The sequence below is a fragment of the Canis aureus genome, chromosome 11 (genome assembly GCF_053574225.1).
Source record: "Canis aureus isolate CA01 chromosome 11, VMU_Caureus_v.1.0, whole genome shotgun sequence".
NCBI lineage: Eukaryota > Metazoa > Chordata > Mammalia > Carnivora > Canidae > Canis > Canis aureus.
Genome location: NC_135621.1, coordinates 11,201,151 through 11,217,093, shown reverse-complemented (window position 1 = coordinate 11,217,093; position 15,943 = coordinate 11,201,151). Strand labels below are relative to the sequence as shown.

Here is a 15,943-nt window from a genome sequence, read left to right as displayed (position 1 = left end):
TGTTTGATGCTTTTAGCATTTGGTTTTAAAAATAAATATACTTTTAATGGACACTTGAGACTGATGTGTTTGCTCTTGCCTTTGCCTGGAGCCCTCCTCTGCAGAGGTGGGGCTGGCTCCTTGTCTTCATTTGAATCTCAGCACATGTTACCTTCACAGAGAGGCATTCCCTACCCCATGGTACTTCCTTCCTCCCTCTCAGAACTCTGTATCTGAAATTTTTAGCAGGCATGAAATAAATATTTGTTGAATCCTATATGGGGGACACTTGCAAATTTCTTTGTATACTCTTTATGCTATTTATATCTTTAGCAAACTTTTATCTGTATAGTCCCCAAGTCCTCAAATTTGATAGGCTATCTTAAACTTATTCTCTTTTAGAAGCTCCATCTAAAATATATGTTTGCAAGATTTTTCCACCTCAGTAACACTTTCCATTATACTCTAACAGTTATAAAGCTATATATTGCCTCAGACTCCAAGGTTAATTCCATCACTTTGAATTTCTCCATTTTATGCATATTGTCAGAGGGTAATCACTTTTTTAAAATCACTAATACCAAGTATGGTTTCTTTATATAATAGTTCAAATGAATATATTTCTATCTAAATTTGTCAATATTTTATTATGAGCCTCTTTGAAAATTAGTGTAATGATTTTTAACATCATAAATGCTCAGAAAGAATGTCATAAGACCTACTGGTCTTCAGTTCATGCGGGAAAGTCCATATGTGAAAATCTGTCCATTTGCAAGTAGGATGCATGAGCCACAACAGGGTCAGTTCAGTTTGGGTAAAACATAATGAAAGTTATTCATAATGAGAAGCTTCTAGAAATAGAAACTCCAGGATCTGAACTATAGTAGTTAAGAAAAAATGGAGCTAATATAATACATGTGATTTAGAGGAGATGGTCACCTATCTGGTCGTTTGAAGTTCTGTCTTCAAACGGCAGATTCCTAAATATAAGGTCATGACAGATGTTAACAATAGGTCCCTTCCTTCTTGAGACCCTCCTGACTTGTGTGTTAAAGAATGACATTACAAACTTACCATTTAGACCAAACCCAGTTTTCTGGAAAAGCAACTGAAATATATGATCGAAAAGTAAAATATAGTCTTGCCTTGGTTTTCATTTGCATTTGGCTTTTAAACATGGCAAAAACCAATAATGGGTTTTCACTTTGAGCTATTTCTAAATGTTATGTTGGAAATTAGCTGCAAATGTTACATTCTCTGGAACAAGTTAAATTGGAAATGTTGTCCATGGTAAATGAAATATACCCCCAAGCATTCTTAACTATGAATGAGAATCCTGAAAGAAAAATGTACTTCTCACGTAACTTTTAAAGATTTACTGCACTATATGAGAAATTTCACATGGGGAAAACCAAATAATAACCACTGTCTTTCCTTAGAGATATATTAAAAAGGGCAAGAGGTATAAAAATGAATGTATGTGCTATTAACCATCAGCCTAGTGCTTGCTGCAGAGAATAATTTTGATTCTTTACTGTATGTCCTTAGCATAAATGATTATTTTACATGCTTTATTTCTCTAGTATTCAGAGAGAATCAATAAATTATATTTATTACTCAGATGCAAGAGATGTTTTGCAGTCTACCCAATGATAAATTTCTAATATATCCATCTTGCCTTAAAATGTTTTACCTCTAATTTTTTCTCTCTTTAAGGAGATTAACTCTTAACTATAGCTATCTATTATATACTTAGAGTTGCAAATCATCTTGGTATATATTTTTGTACTTTCTGAAATGAGATGTTTTGTTTAATTATTCAAAACGAGATAACAGTACTGACCTCTATGCAACTGCATTCTAGCCTTTTGAGAGGAAAATATGAATACGGAAAAAGAGGAGCCATTGTAATCACTTATTTTCTTCCAAAATAGTAGAATTATTTGACTTGCATGGTATTGGACAAACCTTTTTAATGGGAAAAACACTGGCTTCTTCAGGGTAAAAGTTATATTTCCATCATCTAACACAGTGCCTGGCACCTTGAAAGTGCTAAGTCAGTAGTTGGACAGATGAATGAATGAGGAAGAAAGGAGGGGATGGAGGAACTCTCTTTAAAGAGATACCTTGCTGTGTAATAATAATAATAATGTGGCTGAAGATTAGTTTTACTGAAGCAACCAAAAGATAATAAATTCAAAATAAAATAGTTCAAATATCCCTTAAAGTGGTAAGCTGACATGCTATCAGAGCTGAGATTAAAAAAAGAATGTAAGGTCATTGTACCTAGTTGTTTGAATACTTTGATAAAATTGAAAACAAAGAAGTACCAGAAACTAAGAAATTTTGTTTTTAATCCTGAAAATAATACGGTCCACCTTTACTTGCAATGCTTCCAGCAGCTGAGCCTCCAGAAGGAATGAGGAAGTGAGCTCAGGTTCTGAGAGAGGAGGTTAAAAGAGTGAAGAGTTGACAGGTATAAGTTAGTACCAGTCAGGAAAGTTGGGGTTCCTGCAGAGTAAATCGGACCATAAATCTGAGGAGGATGTGAGCCAAGTTTACAATACCACAAATATCATGAACTTGGCCATCCTTGTAAGTCTGAAATGTTCCAGCATATATTGTTTCACATTTAGTTGGAACTTAACCACGACCAAGAGATGGTACAGGGTAATAACTCTGAATGGACACAAGCCCAGTTAGTAGTTATGTGACCATAGGCAAGTTACTAAACATCTCTTTGCTCTTACTTAATTCCCTGGAAATGGCAGATAAAACCTACCTCATCAGACTGTTATGAAGATGAAATGAATTAATGTTTTTAAAAGCACTTAAGGATTTATTAGATAAACTTCACAGAGAGGAAATTCTTGAAAAATAGGGATATTTGGGTATATCTTTAAATTTTACGCCTCCTTGCGAACAGATTACTGCTAAAAACAGAACACTAGGTTGGAAAAGCTGTTGATCTGGTTTATTCATTCATTCATCAGATATTTACTGAGCAAAAAAAAAAGAGCTAGAACTCATACAGCAATTCGGTAGCGTGGCAGGATACAAAATCAATGCCCAGAAGTCAGTGGCATTTCTATACACTAACAATGAGACTGAAGAAAGAGAAATTAAGGAGTCAATCCCATTTACAATTGCACCCAAAAGCATAAGATACCTAGGAATAAACCTCACCAAAGATGTAAAGGATCTATACCCTCAAAACTATAGAACACTTCTGAAAGAAATTGAGGAAGACACAAAGAGATGGAAAAATATTCCATGCTCATGGATTGGCAGAATTAATATTGTGAAAATGTCAATGTTACCCAGGGCAATATACACGTTTAATGCAATCCCTATCAAAATACCATGGACTTTCTTCAGAGAGTTAGAACAAATTATTTTAAGATTTGTGTGGAATCAGAAAAGACCCCGAATAGCCAGGGGAATTTTAAAAAAGAAAACCATATCTGGGGGCATCACAATGCCAGATTTCAGGTTGTACTACAAAGCTGTGGTCATCAAGACAGTGTGGTACTGGCACAAAAACAGACACATAGATCAGTGGAACAGAGTAGAGAATCCAGAAGTGGACCCTGAACTTTATGGGCAACTAATATTCGATAAAGGAGGAAAGACTACCCATTGGAAGAAAGACAGTCTCTTCAATAAATGGTGCTGGGAAAATTGGACATCCACATGCAGAAGAATGAAACTAGACCACTCTCTTTCACCATACACAAAGATAAACTCAAAATGGATGAAAGATCTAAATGTGAAACAAGATTCCATCAAAATCCTAGAGAAGAACACAGGCAACACCCTTTTTGAACTCGGCCATAGTAACTTCTTGCAAGACACATCCACGAAGGCAAAAGAAACAAAAGCAAAAATGAACTATTGGGACTTCATCAAGATAAGAAGCTTTTGCACAGCAAAGGATACAGTCAACAAAACTCAAAGACAACCTACAGAATGGGAGAAGATATTTGCAAATGACATATCAGATAAAGGGCTAGTTTCCAAGATCTATAAAGAACTTATTAAACTCAACACCAAAGAAACAAACAATCCAATCATGAAATGGGCAAAAGACATGAACAGAAATCTCACAGAAGAAGACATAGACATGGCCAACATACACATGAGAAAATGCTCTGCATCACTTGCCATCAGGGAAATACAAATCAAAACCACAATGAGATACCACCTCACACCAGTGAGAATGGGAAAAATTAACAAGGCAGGAAACAACAAATGTTGGAGAGGATGTGGAGAAAAGGGAACCCTCTTACACTGTTGGTGGGAATGTGAACTGGTGCAGCCACTGTGGAAAACTGTGTGGAGGTTCCTCAAACAGTTAAAAATATACCTGCCCTACGACCCAGCAATTGCACTGTTGGGGATTTACCCCAAAGATACAAATGCAATGAAACGCTGGGACACCTGCACCCCGATGTTTCTAGCAGCAATGGCCACAATAGCCAAACTGTGGAAGGAGCCTCGGTGTCCAACGAAAGATGAATGGATAAAGAAGATGTGGTTTATGTATACAATGGAATATTACTCAGCTATTAGAAATGACAAATACCCACCATTTGCTTCAACGTGGATGGAACTGGAGGGTATTATGCTGAGTGAAGTAAGTCAGTCGGAGAAGGACAAACATTATATGTTCTCATTCATTTGGGGAATATAAATAATAGTGAAAGGGAAAATAAGGGAAGGGAGAAGAAATGTGTGGGAAATATCAGAAAGGGAGACAGAACATAAAGACTGCTAACTCTGGGAAACGAACTAGGGGTGGTAGAAGGGGAGGAGGGCGGGGGGTGGGAGTGAATGGGTGACGGGCACTGGGTGTTATTCTGTATGTTAGTAAATTGAACACCAATAAAAAAAAAAAAAAAAAATAAAAAAAAAAAAAAAAGAGCAAAAAAAAAAATATATTTACTGAGCATCTACTATTTACCAGGGATTACTCTAGATACTTAGGATATAGTGGTAAAAATAAGTTATCAATGTGGCTACTGTCCTCATGGAACTTCTGATCTAGAGGGGATTGGAGCTAAATAAATAATAATTCTATATAGTAAATCCTGTGATAGGTACCATATGGAATGCCATAGGATCTCAAAGCTAGCACATCAACCCCCTGGCCGGATAGAAGCTGGCTGGAAATGGGGACAGATCATGGGATACTTCCTGGGAGAAGTGCTGATTGGGTTAACTTGAAGGATGAGTATAAGTTAGGCAGGTAAGGGGCACCTGGGTGGCTCAGTGGTTGAGCATCTGCCTTCAGCTCAGGTCATGATCCTGGGGTCCTGGGATTGAGTCCAGCATCGTGCTCCCTGCATGGAGCTTCTCTCCATGCTTCTCTCTCTGCCTGTGTCTCTGCCTCTGTGTTTGTGTCTCTCATGAATAAATAAATAAATGATCTTTTAAAAAAAGTTAGGCAGGTAAGAGGACATATATAGAATATTCCAGAGCACAAGGAATTCAAGATTACTGAAGTTAGATGATAAGGGTCAGAGGAGGCTAAAGAAGTAGGCAGGGATCAGACCATGAAGGGAAACCAAAGCCATACAGTTTGAACCTTAAGGATAATTGGGAACCAATTTGAAGTCACCCAGCATCTTTTGCTCCTTAGCCTATCACATCATATTTCTTTAGAGTTTATTTGGGAATAAATAAATTTATTGTAGGTGGCTTGTAAAGTAATCCAAGAATGCTGCCAAAATGGTATCAGAGACGGAACAAATGGAATCACTACATTGATTTCTTGGGTATGACATCAAAAACACAGTCATAAGAAAAACATATAAATGAGAATCCAACAAAATTAAAAAATTTGTGGAGGATCCCTGGGTGACTCAGCGGTTTAGCCCCTGCTTTTGGCTCAGGGTGTGATCCTGGAGACCCGGGATCAAGTCCCACATCAGGCTGCCTGCATGGAGCCTGCTTCTCCCTCTGCCTGTGTCTCCACCTCTCTCTCTATGTCTCTCATGAATAAATAGATAAAATCTTAAAAAAAAAAAAACTTTTGTGTCAAAAGACACTGTCAACAGAGTGATAAGACAACCTAGAGAATGAGAGAAAATATTTGCAAATCATATATCTGATAAGGGATTAATATATTCCAAAATACAGAAGGAACTCCTACAACTCAAGAGCAACAAAAACAATAAAATCCAACCCAATTCAAAAATGGGCAAAGGGGGGGGCGCACCCGAGGGCGGGGCGCACCTTGTCCGAGTCCAGCTCCAGGTCCTCCTGGCAGCAGAGGTGACACAGGAAAGACTTGGGCTCCCGGCCTAGGGTCTGTCTGGTCATCACGAAGATCTCAAGATGGCTGGGCAAAAACTTGCTCTAAAACCATTGACTGGGTAGCTTTTGGGGAGATCATACCCCGAAACCAGAAGGCTATTGCCAACTCCCTGAAATCCTGGAATGAGATGCTTACCTCCAGGTTGGCTACTCTTCCTGAGAAACCACCTGCTATCGACTGGGCTTACTACAAGGCTAATGTGGCAAAGGCTGGCTTGGTAGATGACTTTGAGAAGAAGTTTAATGCCCTGAAGTTTCCTGTGCCAGAGGATAAATACACGTCCAGGTGGATGCTGAGGAAAAAGAAGATGTGAAAAGCTGTGCTGAGTTTTTGTCCCTCTCAAAGGCCAGGATTGAAGAATATGAAAAAGAGCTGGAGAAGATGAAGAACATAATTCCATTTGATCAGATGACCATTGAGGACCTGAATGAAGTCTTCCCAGAAACCAAATTAGACAAGAAGTATCCCTATTGGCCTCACAAGCCAATTGAAAATTTATAAACTTGAGTTGAGGAGAATGCCCCGGCCCTCATATTATAAACATTGGACATTAAAAATGATGATATGGTGGAAAAAATGGGCAAAGTACTTGAAAAGACATTTCTCCAAATAAAATATAAATATGGCCTTTAAGTGCAAGAAATGATACTCAACATTGCTAATCATCAAGGAAATAAAATTAAAACTGCAAAGAAATACCCCCTCATGCCCATTAGGATGGTTATTATCCAAAATCAAAACCAGGAGCACCTGCGTGGCTCAGTTAAGTGTCTGCCTTCAGCTCAGGTCATGAACCCAGGGTCCTGGGATCAAGCCCTATGTCAGGCTCCCAGCTCGGTAGGAAGCCTGCTTCTCCCTCTCCCCCCTGCTCATGCTCTCTCACTCTCTCTCTCTCTCATAAATAAATAAGTAAAAATTTAAAAGTGTTTTTTAAAAATTCAAACAAAACATATGTTATGCTCTATGTTGGCAAATCGAACTCCAATTAAAAAAATATACCAAAAAAATTAAATTAAAAAATAAATCTCTGCATTTGCTCATAAGATGCAGTTATGTAGCTTTGTGTAAAACTCTGATAACACATGCTATTATGTGTTCATATACATAAATGTATAAACAGAATGTTATACATATATGTAAAATATGATTTTACAGTATTTCTAATTTCACTAACTTTTCACTAACTTATTTCACTAATTTCACTATGGCTTTTTTGGAGGAGTGTCTTGGTGCATATGGTTGAATTCTTATTAAGTAAATTGTAAGTATGATAAAAAAATAAAATAAAAAATAAATCTCTTTTAATCTAAAAAAATTCAAACAAAACAAAAAACAATGGAAATTATAAATATCAAATATTGGCAAGGATGTGGAGGAAATGGAATTTTTTTGCATTATTAGTGGGAATATAGAATAGTGCAGTCACTGTGGAAAATGGTTTGAGTTCCTTAAAAAGGTAAACGTAGAATTACCATATGATCCAGCCATTTCACTCTTAGGAATATACCCAAAAGAATTGAAAACAGGGGCTTGAACCGATACTTGATTACCACCGTTCATAGCAGCGTTATTACAATAACCAAAAGGTGGCCACAGCCCAAATGCCCATCAGCGGATGAATGGATAAACCAAATGTGGTCTATCCATACAAGGAGGTATTATCCAGCCACAAAAAGGAATGGAATTATGATAATATACAAAAACACAGGTGAACCTTGAAGACCTTACACTAGGTGAAATGAGCCAGATGTAAAGGGACAAATATTGTGTGATTCCACTTCTCTGATGTCCCAGAAAAGGCAAAGTCTTGGAGAGAGAGTAGAGTAGAGGTCACCAAGGGCTGAGGGGAAGGTGCAATAGGAAGGTATTGCTTAAAGGGTGTTATGCTTTCAGTTTTGCAAGATGCAAAGCATTGTGGAGGTGAATGGTGGCTGTTAGCTGTACCACATTAGAAATGTACTTAAGGCCACTAAGCTGTACGCTTAAAAATGAGGAAGGGGGTAAACTTTATGTTGTGTATATTTTACCACAGTATCAAAAAATATTAATGGAACTACCATGCCTTGCAATTCGTAAAACATTTTCCCAAAGATAAAACTTTTCTAAATACAATAATCTCTTTGAATTTTTTATTTCACCCAGTATCTACTTGCTGCCTTTGGGACTTTGGGAGTGTGTAAATCTGAGCCAATTAGAGATGTTCTGAGTGAATAACCTCATGCTCCAGCTTCCAAACTTCAAAAGAACGTCTACCACCCAACTCTTAATTTCTGATGAGGCAGCAGCCCGTTTCTCCACCTTCCCCAGCTGAAGAGTCAAAGGGGCTTTGGGTGGGGGGTGGCAGGAGGGGAGGGAGGAAGGGGAGGTCAGGAGAAGACCAAAATTTTTTAAAAGCACTCATCCGCAGCATCGTGAAAGTCTTATTGCTGTTCTTGCTCTCACGAAAGGCACAGTATCCTCCGAGAGCACTTACGTGGAGTGTGAGATCAATCATGCTGGCTCCTTAATTGTTTATTGTTCTTTGAACATCTCTAATTGTTAACATCTGTCTGATATTGAAGTAGAATGTCCAGAAGGTGAGAGCGAAGCTTCCCCGGCTTTCCAGAGCAGCCTTCTCAGGAATTTGAATTCAAAGGAAAATCAATTCCTTGCTCAACTCTTGGCTCAAAATTGTATTGGCCTTTAAGGGGGCAGGGAATGGAGGATCCTGGATGGTGACAATGAATCAATGTGTCTTTGTAACTAACACTGAACCCATTTTTGAGAGCTCCCCCAGCACACCATTGGCACAGACTTGTCAAAATACAGCCGGTCCCTGGCTGGTTCCTCTGGAGGGGAATGGAATGCCTCATTTTTGCAAAGGCTACTGGGGCACCATTAGTTGCACGTGTCCTTGAGGATCTGTGGAGCACAGAGCTCAGGATTTGAGGAGTCGTGAACTGAGTTTGAATCTGTTCCTCTACTTTCTTACTTACGTGGGCAAATTTGTGCAGGTTAGCTTAAAGCCTTTGAGCTTTGCGCGCGCTCTCTCTCTCTCTCTCTCTCTCTCTCTCTCCTCTCTCTCTCCCCTACAGGGAGGATAATACTGGCTCATCAAATGGAAGAATGGCTGTAAAATGGCACAAAATCTGTAAAGTGCTTTCTAACTAAGAGTCATTTCTATTAGAGGTTCTGTAAGAGGCAGCAATGTCCACCCCAAGCAATGAATGACTTTTACTCCTCCTTCAACAATCAAAACCATATAGTAGTACTTTTTAATCTCCTGCTTTTCTCTCTTCTGTACCTATAGATTTCTCCTCAGATGTTTGCTCTTTCACTGGAGAATAAAATTAGTCACCTGCTTTTTAAGGCTATTGCTTTTTGAGAAGGCTATTGCTTGGTAATTACCCTCAACTCTTTGTTGTTGTTGTTGTTTTTAATCTTCTTCTGATTTTCTAGGACAAAGCAGGCAAAAATGAAAAAAGTCTGACGTTTTGGCCATTTTATTGTCTCTATCGATTTCCCCTTCAGTGTTCATTTATTGCTCTTCTTCCCATGAACCAATACATAGCAAATGCTAGAAGCTTCTTGCTCTGTTCTTTTTGAAGGGTGTCTTGCGTACGAACACCGTGAGCTGCTATTTTTGTCAAAGGTGCCACCAAGAAGAAAGCAAACGATCCCTGATGTGTACTCTTGATTCAGGCAGACCAAGAAAACCACCCATGGTGGCTTCCTCTCCTTAGGTCTATTTTTCCCTACTTCACATTGGCCCATTCAGTCCTGTGATCCACTACGTACTTCTCCATGTGTCATTTGAAAATTGTGAATTGTGACTGTGATGAGTCCTTTTAAGCATGCTTTATGTAATTTTTTGGTTGCTTTCTAAAAGAGAAATATGACCCTTACATATAGTACATCCTGCCCTGTGGCTCCTGAACTGTTTCTCTATTCACAGTATTTCCTTTGAATTTAATGTGTGCATATTAGTCTATGTTATTTTGTCTTCTGTCTTGATATGGGTACCTTGGGTTCTTGCTGTGTTTTAATTATCCAGGCAAGACCTCAAATAACTGCAACAACAATTCAGAAGAAATGCCCTTTAGTCTCAGATGTGAATATTTCAAAGATTATTGGTTCATAGGGGCCTGAACATCATTTGTTGAGAGTACTAGAGCTATAGGAGTTTTAACTTCCCAGAGTTAGAGACCTATAAAAAAATAAGCAGGTTTTTAATTTATTTCGCCAAGATGACATGTGATAGCCACTGAACTGTCGTGTTTTTGTCTTTTAGTCCAGATGATAGTGGTGCTTGCCTTTTTTCAGTTGGTCTCCATCCAAGAAGCTTTAGTGCCTGATTGTTTTACAAATATGACATTTAATCAATCCTAATTCTCGAGAAACTTAATTCACTAAGCATTAGTAGATCTTTAGAAGTGTTTCATTATGCACGTGCACTCCTGAAATGTCTTTAATGTTTATCTTCTGGTATTTAGAAGACTCTTCCTTGACAAAGAAAGCTGCCAGAGAAAAATTTAAGTGTATTCAGTGATATAGATGGAATGTATTTTTGGAAGACTAGAAATTGTAACATTTTAATCAATTATACTTTGTTGTTTTTTTTTTTTAATCGGTAAATAGGTAGTTTCTGGTATAACCAGATGGCTTGAAACACAAAAAAAACATATAAAAAGGCATATAGTGAAAAAATTCACTCTCTTCCATAACCCCCAGCCAACCCGGTCCCACCACAACATACACAAAATGAAAATCATGCTTATTCGTTTCTTAGAATTTCTCCAGATGTTCTTTATGCAAATATAAGCAAATATGAATTCATATTCATAACTTTCCTTTATAAAACAAAACATTGCTTTCTGTGCACACTGTTCTGTATGTGCTTTTTTCACTGAAAAAATAATCTTGGGAACCTTTCCATATTGGCATAAGAAGTGATTTATCATTATTTATAGCTGGACGGTAATTTTCTGTATGGGTACATTCTAATTTATTTAACTAGTCCCTCATTTGTGAACAAGTAAGTTGTTTCCAGTATTTTGCTATTATGAAGTTACTGTAATGAATATCCTTTTGCATATATTATTTTATACATACATAAGTATATCTGTTAAATCACATTAGTAGAAATCTGGGCCAGAGGGTATATGCATTTATAATATTGTTAAATAATGTCAAAATGACCTCTTCCAATGTTATACTGGATCATATTTCCACCTACCATGTGTGACAGTTTCTGTTTCCCCACAGCCTCACCAATATGTATGTTATCCAACTTGGAGGATTTTGCTAATCTGGGAAATGAAAAAAAAGGGTATTTCATATGGCTTTAATTTGCATTTCTTATGAGTAAGTTTGAACAACTTTTTTTACCTTTACTATTTCCTTTTCTGTGAATTTCTGTTAATATCGCAGTCCATTTTTTCTACTGGCCTTGGGTTATAGTGTGTTAAAATCAAATACATGTAAATATCCCAGATTTGGGCAAATCTTAGGAACTGATCTCTAACTAAAACCAGTCTCTCTGTGGCCTGTCAGACTTGAGAATATGCCCATTGTGAGCAGAAAAACATTGGATATCCAAGTCATCCCTGGGACTTCCACTTTCTTTGGGAAATTATTCTAATTAATATTGAAAGAAATAAAAAGAGAATGTGATGAAGCATTCATATTGCTCAATTAATTCATGTGATGATTCAAGTATTCTGATATCATTAGCTTTGATTAAACATCATTCTTGTAAAAACAGTTGGGAACTAAAGCTTATTAGATGGATAATGTCATTTAAAAAAAAAAAAAGAGGAATAGGACCACCACTGCAGTGGTTTACAAGCATTTTTTTCCTTTGGCTAGGTGAAGGAAAGAGCCAGATCTGAGGTGGGGGTTTCTTTGAATAATTAAAGCTGGTGTATCTCCTACTCCTGCTGTAGAGCTGGTTTCTGAAGTTGGAAGACACCTCAGACTATATCTCCACCTCCCAAACACACACACACAAACACACACAAACACACACAAACACACACAAACACACCTTTCTACCCATTGCTTGTCAAATTCTTCCCTAACTCTTGAGGAGACAAGTTTGGTTTCACTTCTCCTGTGACTTGCTCTTCAGAAACTTTCAAGATACCCATCTGTAACTCTAATAAGGCCTTTTGGGATTTATTTTAATAAATAGGCATTTTGCTTTAATTTCAATCCATGTCTGGAATGTGCATGTCAGGATTTGGCCAGAGCAGATTGTCCTCATTTGAGATTAGGTCACGGTGACTGTAAATCCCAAACAGCCACTCATTTTCCCCGAGAATTGGGAGAGTGGGTAGAGAGAGATGCAGACAGTCACAGCAGTTACTTTTACTTATTCTGTTGGTTGGTTTTCAAGTTCTGAGACAAAAATGTTCTGTCCCTCCCTCACTTTTTTGTACACTTGATTGTAGCTGTGTTGTGTGGCTAATGTCTCCTCCATCCCCCACCATCCTCTCCCCAAACCTCTTGTTTGTGGTTAGAATGAAGATAGAAAGCAAAGAAAGTCAGATATACGAGCCTGTCATGGGTGCTAAAAGGGCTACTTGGCTTAGGCAGATCTCACTTTTATAAAGAACTTCAAACTTAGATATTTTTTTACTATTATTTGTATATACATGTCCCAGAGATTCATGGACAGCATTGCAAGGAGTAGGTGTTCCTTTTACAATTTTACAATGTATGTCTCTGCAGTAGATCGCAGAGCTCTAAATGCATGAAAGATAAACATATTTTACAAATCCTATAACTAACTATAAGGCACTCTCTGGAGGTTAACAGGTTATTTTGTTCAATATAAATATTTCAAGTATTCCATAATTTGGGTAACCCCATTTCAATATTTCATTACAGGAAAAAAATGCCAATTATCTCAAAAATTTTAAGTAGTATAGGCCTTTCTCAATTTTATTAAATCCCTGGGCACTCAAAAGGGCTGAATTATATACATCATTGTGTCTCTTAACTAAAGCCATCCAGACAGTGAGATGCAGTATGAAGATTTCGGGAAGTAATATTTATAGACATTTATGGGGAGAAAAAAAAAGTGTGAGTTAAAACTTGCCTGGTCATATTCCTAGAGACATGTCATTCAGTGGTCCCCGAAAAAAATATTCTAAATTCTAATGTGAGCATACTTTTAATTGAAAGATTACCACTTATTATGAACACTAGCATATTCATTTAAAATAAATCAAATTTATGCTTCAAAATCATACATTTACTGGGGCACCTGGGTGGCTCAGTTGGTTAAGCATCTGCCTTCAGCTCAGGTCATGATCTCAGGGTCCTGGGATCAAGCCCCACATTGGGCTCTCTGCTTATTGGGGAATCTGCTTCTTCCTCTCACTCTCTCTCTCTCTCTCTCTCTCTCTCTCTCTGGACTCCTCTCTCTCTCTCTCTCTGCCTCAAATAAATAAATAAAATCTTTTAAAAATTTGTTAAAAATTATACTTTTACTGGTGCATAGTGGGCATGTATTTTGATGCAGAATTTGTGGTTTCTTGTGTTGTCCATGAGTTCTATACAATTGCTCATGTGTAATATATGATAAGGACCAGCCCACTGTATTTGATGTTGCAAATCTAGGGACCTGGCCAGGCCTGACTCTGCCTCTCTCTCACTTTGTGCACTTTTAGTGGCTCACTGACCCTCTCTGATCCTCAGGAAATTGTAAGGTAAGAAGGTTGCCCTATAATTTCTAAGGTCCTTCCCAAGAGCATGATTTCATTATTTTAAATTATTATAAAGGATTTTAGTTGCTATGTTTGGCTTTATCATATGGTCTCTCTATACATCATTATGTATATATGTTGGTCAGGAATACATTCAAAATATTCAACAAATACCTCCTATGTGCTAAGTAAGACACGTAGACTATACTCAAAGCTCTTGCTCACAGGCAGTTCATATTCTGGTGGAGGAAATAGACACCAGACAAGTAAATAAACAGACATTGCTGATAGTTCTAAGTATTAGAAAAGAAGTAAAAATTAGCTAAGGCATAGAGCATGGCTGGGAAGAGAGCGCTAAATTGGGAAAGGATGCCCAAGGATGAAGAGATGGCATTTTACCAAGATCAGAATCCTAAGAGGCTGGTTGTACAAAGGCCTGGGAAAATAATGTTCCAGGTACAAGAAATAGCAAAAGTAAGAGCTCTAAGGTGAGAATGACCTTACCATGGTCAGGGAGCCAGAGGAAGGCCGCTGTGACTGAGGTACAGTGGATGGAGAGGAGAAAGATAGAAAGATACAGCACGAGGTAAGAGAGATGAGTAGGGCCAGATTACACCTGACACCATGGTCGGGTGTCTGCATGTTACTCTAAGGATAATAGCCCCTGGAGAACTTAAAGCGAAGCAGTATTGTGATTTTTTTATTTTGTTTTGTTTAAGAGAGAAACTCTGGAAGTCATGTGGACAATAAGTGAGCATGTTTTGGGGTCTATTTCAGTAGCGCAGGGAGATGATGGTGACTTAGATCAGGGTGGTGGGAGTATATGTGGTGATAGGTGAATGGATTGGGTAAAAATCCCAAGAAGGAGCCAGCAGACTATGAGCATGAATTCAAGGTAGAATGTAAGGGCAGGAGAGAATCCAAGATAATTCAGAGGTTTGGGGTTGTAGTGACTGCTTGAATGGGGGGGACCACGGACTACTGGTATGTGTGTGTGTGGGGGGGGGATTGATCATTCTATTTTTGACATGTTAAGATTGAGATCCCTTTTCAATATTCAAGCAAAGATGACAGATAGTCAGTTGTATATCTTGAGTCCAGAGTTCAGGGGGAAGCCATGGCTGTAGATACAAATATGAGGGTATTAACATTTAAAGAGATGGAACTGATGGAGATGGTGGGGGCAGGGATAGCTAAGAGAAGGAGAAGCATATCCATATTTATAGGTTTAAAGAGAGAGGAGCGAAGGGGAAGGAGGCCGAAAAAAGGTGTGATTGGTGAGGTAAGTGGGAAGCTAGGACCATCTGGTATACCCAAACCCAGGCAGACAGAGAGATTGAACTCCTGTGATGCCGCCAAAATGTCAAGAATGAAGAGATCAAGGAACAGTTTTAAAATAACATTAATGATGAGACAACCTTCTGATGAGACAAGTTCGTGCTATCTGGACTGCATTTTAAGTGTGTACTATTTTTATAGTCTTAAACTCCAGGATACAGAAGCAATTTTTTTTTTAATGCTTGCACAGAATAAACTTAAATCTGATGAAAAGTAATTGCCCCCAATAGTGATTCAGGAAAAGAGAACAAATCAGTGTGCCCTGGGCAGCCTTCCAGCAGATCTCTCTTCCTAGCTAGGAGGTGATTTATAATGCCCAAGAGTACTCGCCTTTTGTCATATTTCACTTTTTAAATAAAATTTTATAGAAAGAAATTAAAAAGTTCTTTTTTTCATAGTTGTTGCCAGACTGGGTAATGATACCACCCTGTCCTTTGTCATCATTTGTCATATAAAGCAAGGATACTAGTGCATGCTCATTATTTAAAAGCTGTGGCTGCCTTGTTAGTCAGTTGTTTCTCACTTGTTTAATTAAAATTCTGAACTGAATTATAACGTAAAAAACCTTCCATGTGTAGACAGCATGTACCTCCCAGAGTTGGGCTGTATACAAAAC

General features: G+C 38.0%; 1 protein-coding gene across 22 annotated transcripts in view; it reads left to right on the top strand.

Annotated features, from left to right (window-relative positions):
- GRIP1 (glutamate receptor interacting protein 1) overlaps window positions 1-15,943 on the top strand; it is a 664,081-nt gene that overhangs the window by 447,969 nt on the left and 200,169 nt on the right. The window contains exon 1 of one of the 22 annotated variants that reach the window (XM_077913733.1): window positions 11,623-11,641. The exons of the other annotated variants lie outside the window; for them this stretch is intronic. Within the exon in view, the coding sequence (XP_077769859.1) occupies window positions 11,638-11,641 (4 nt within the window). The 5' untranslated portion in view covers window positions 11,623-11,637. Of the gene's footprint in view, window positions 1-11,622; window positions 11,642-15,943 lie in introns of those variants that run through there. 22 annotated transcript variants of the gene reach the window in all.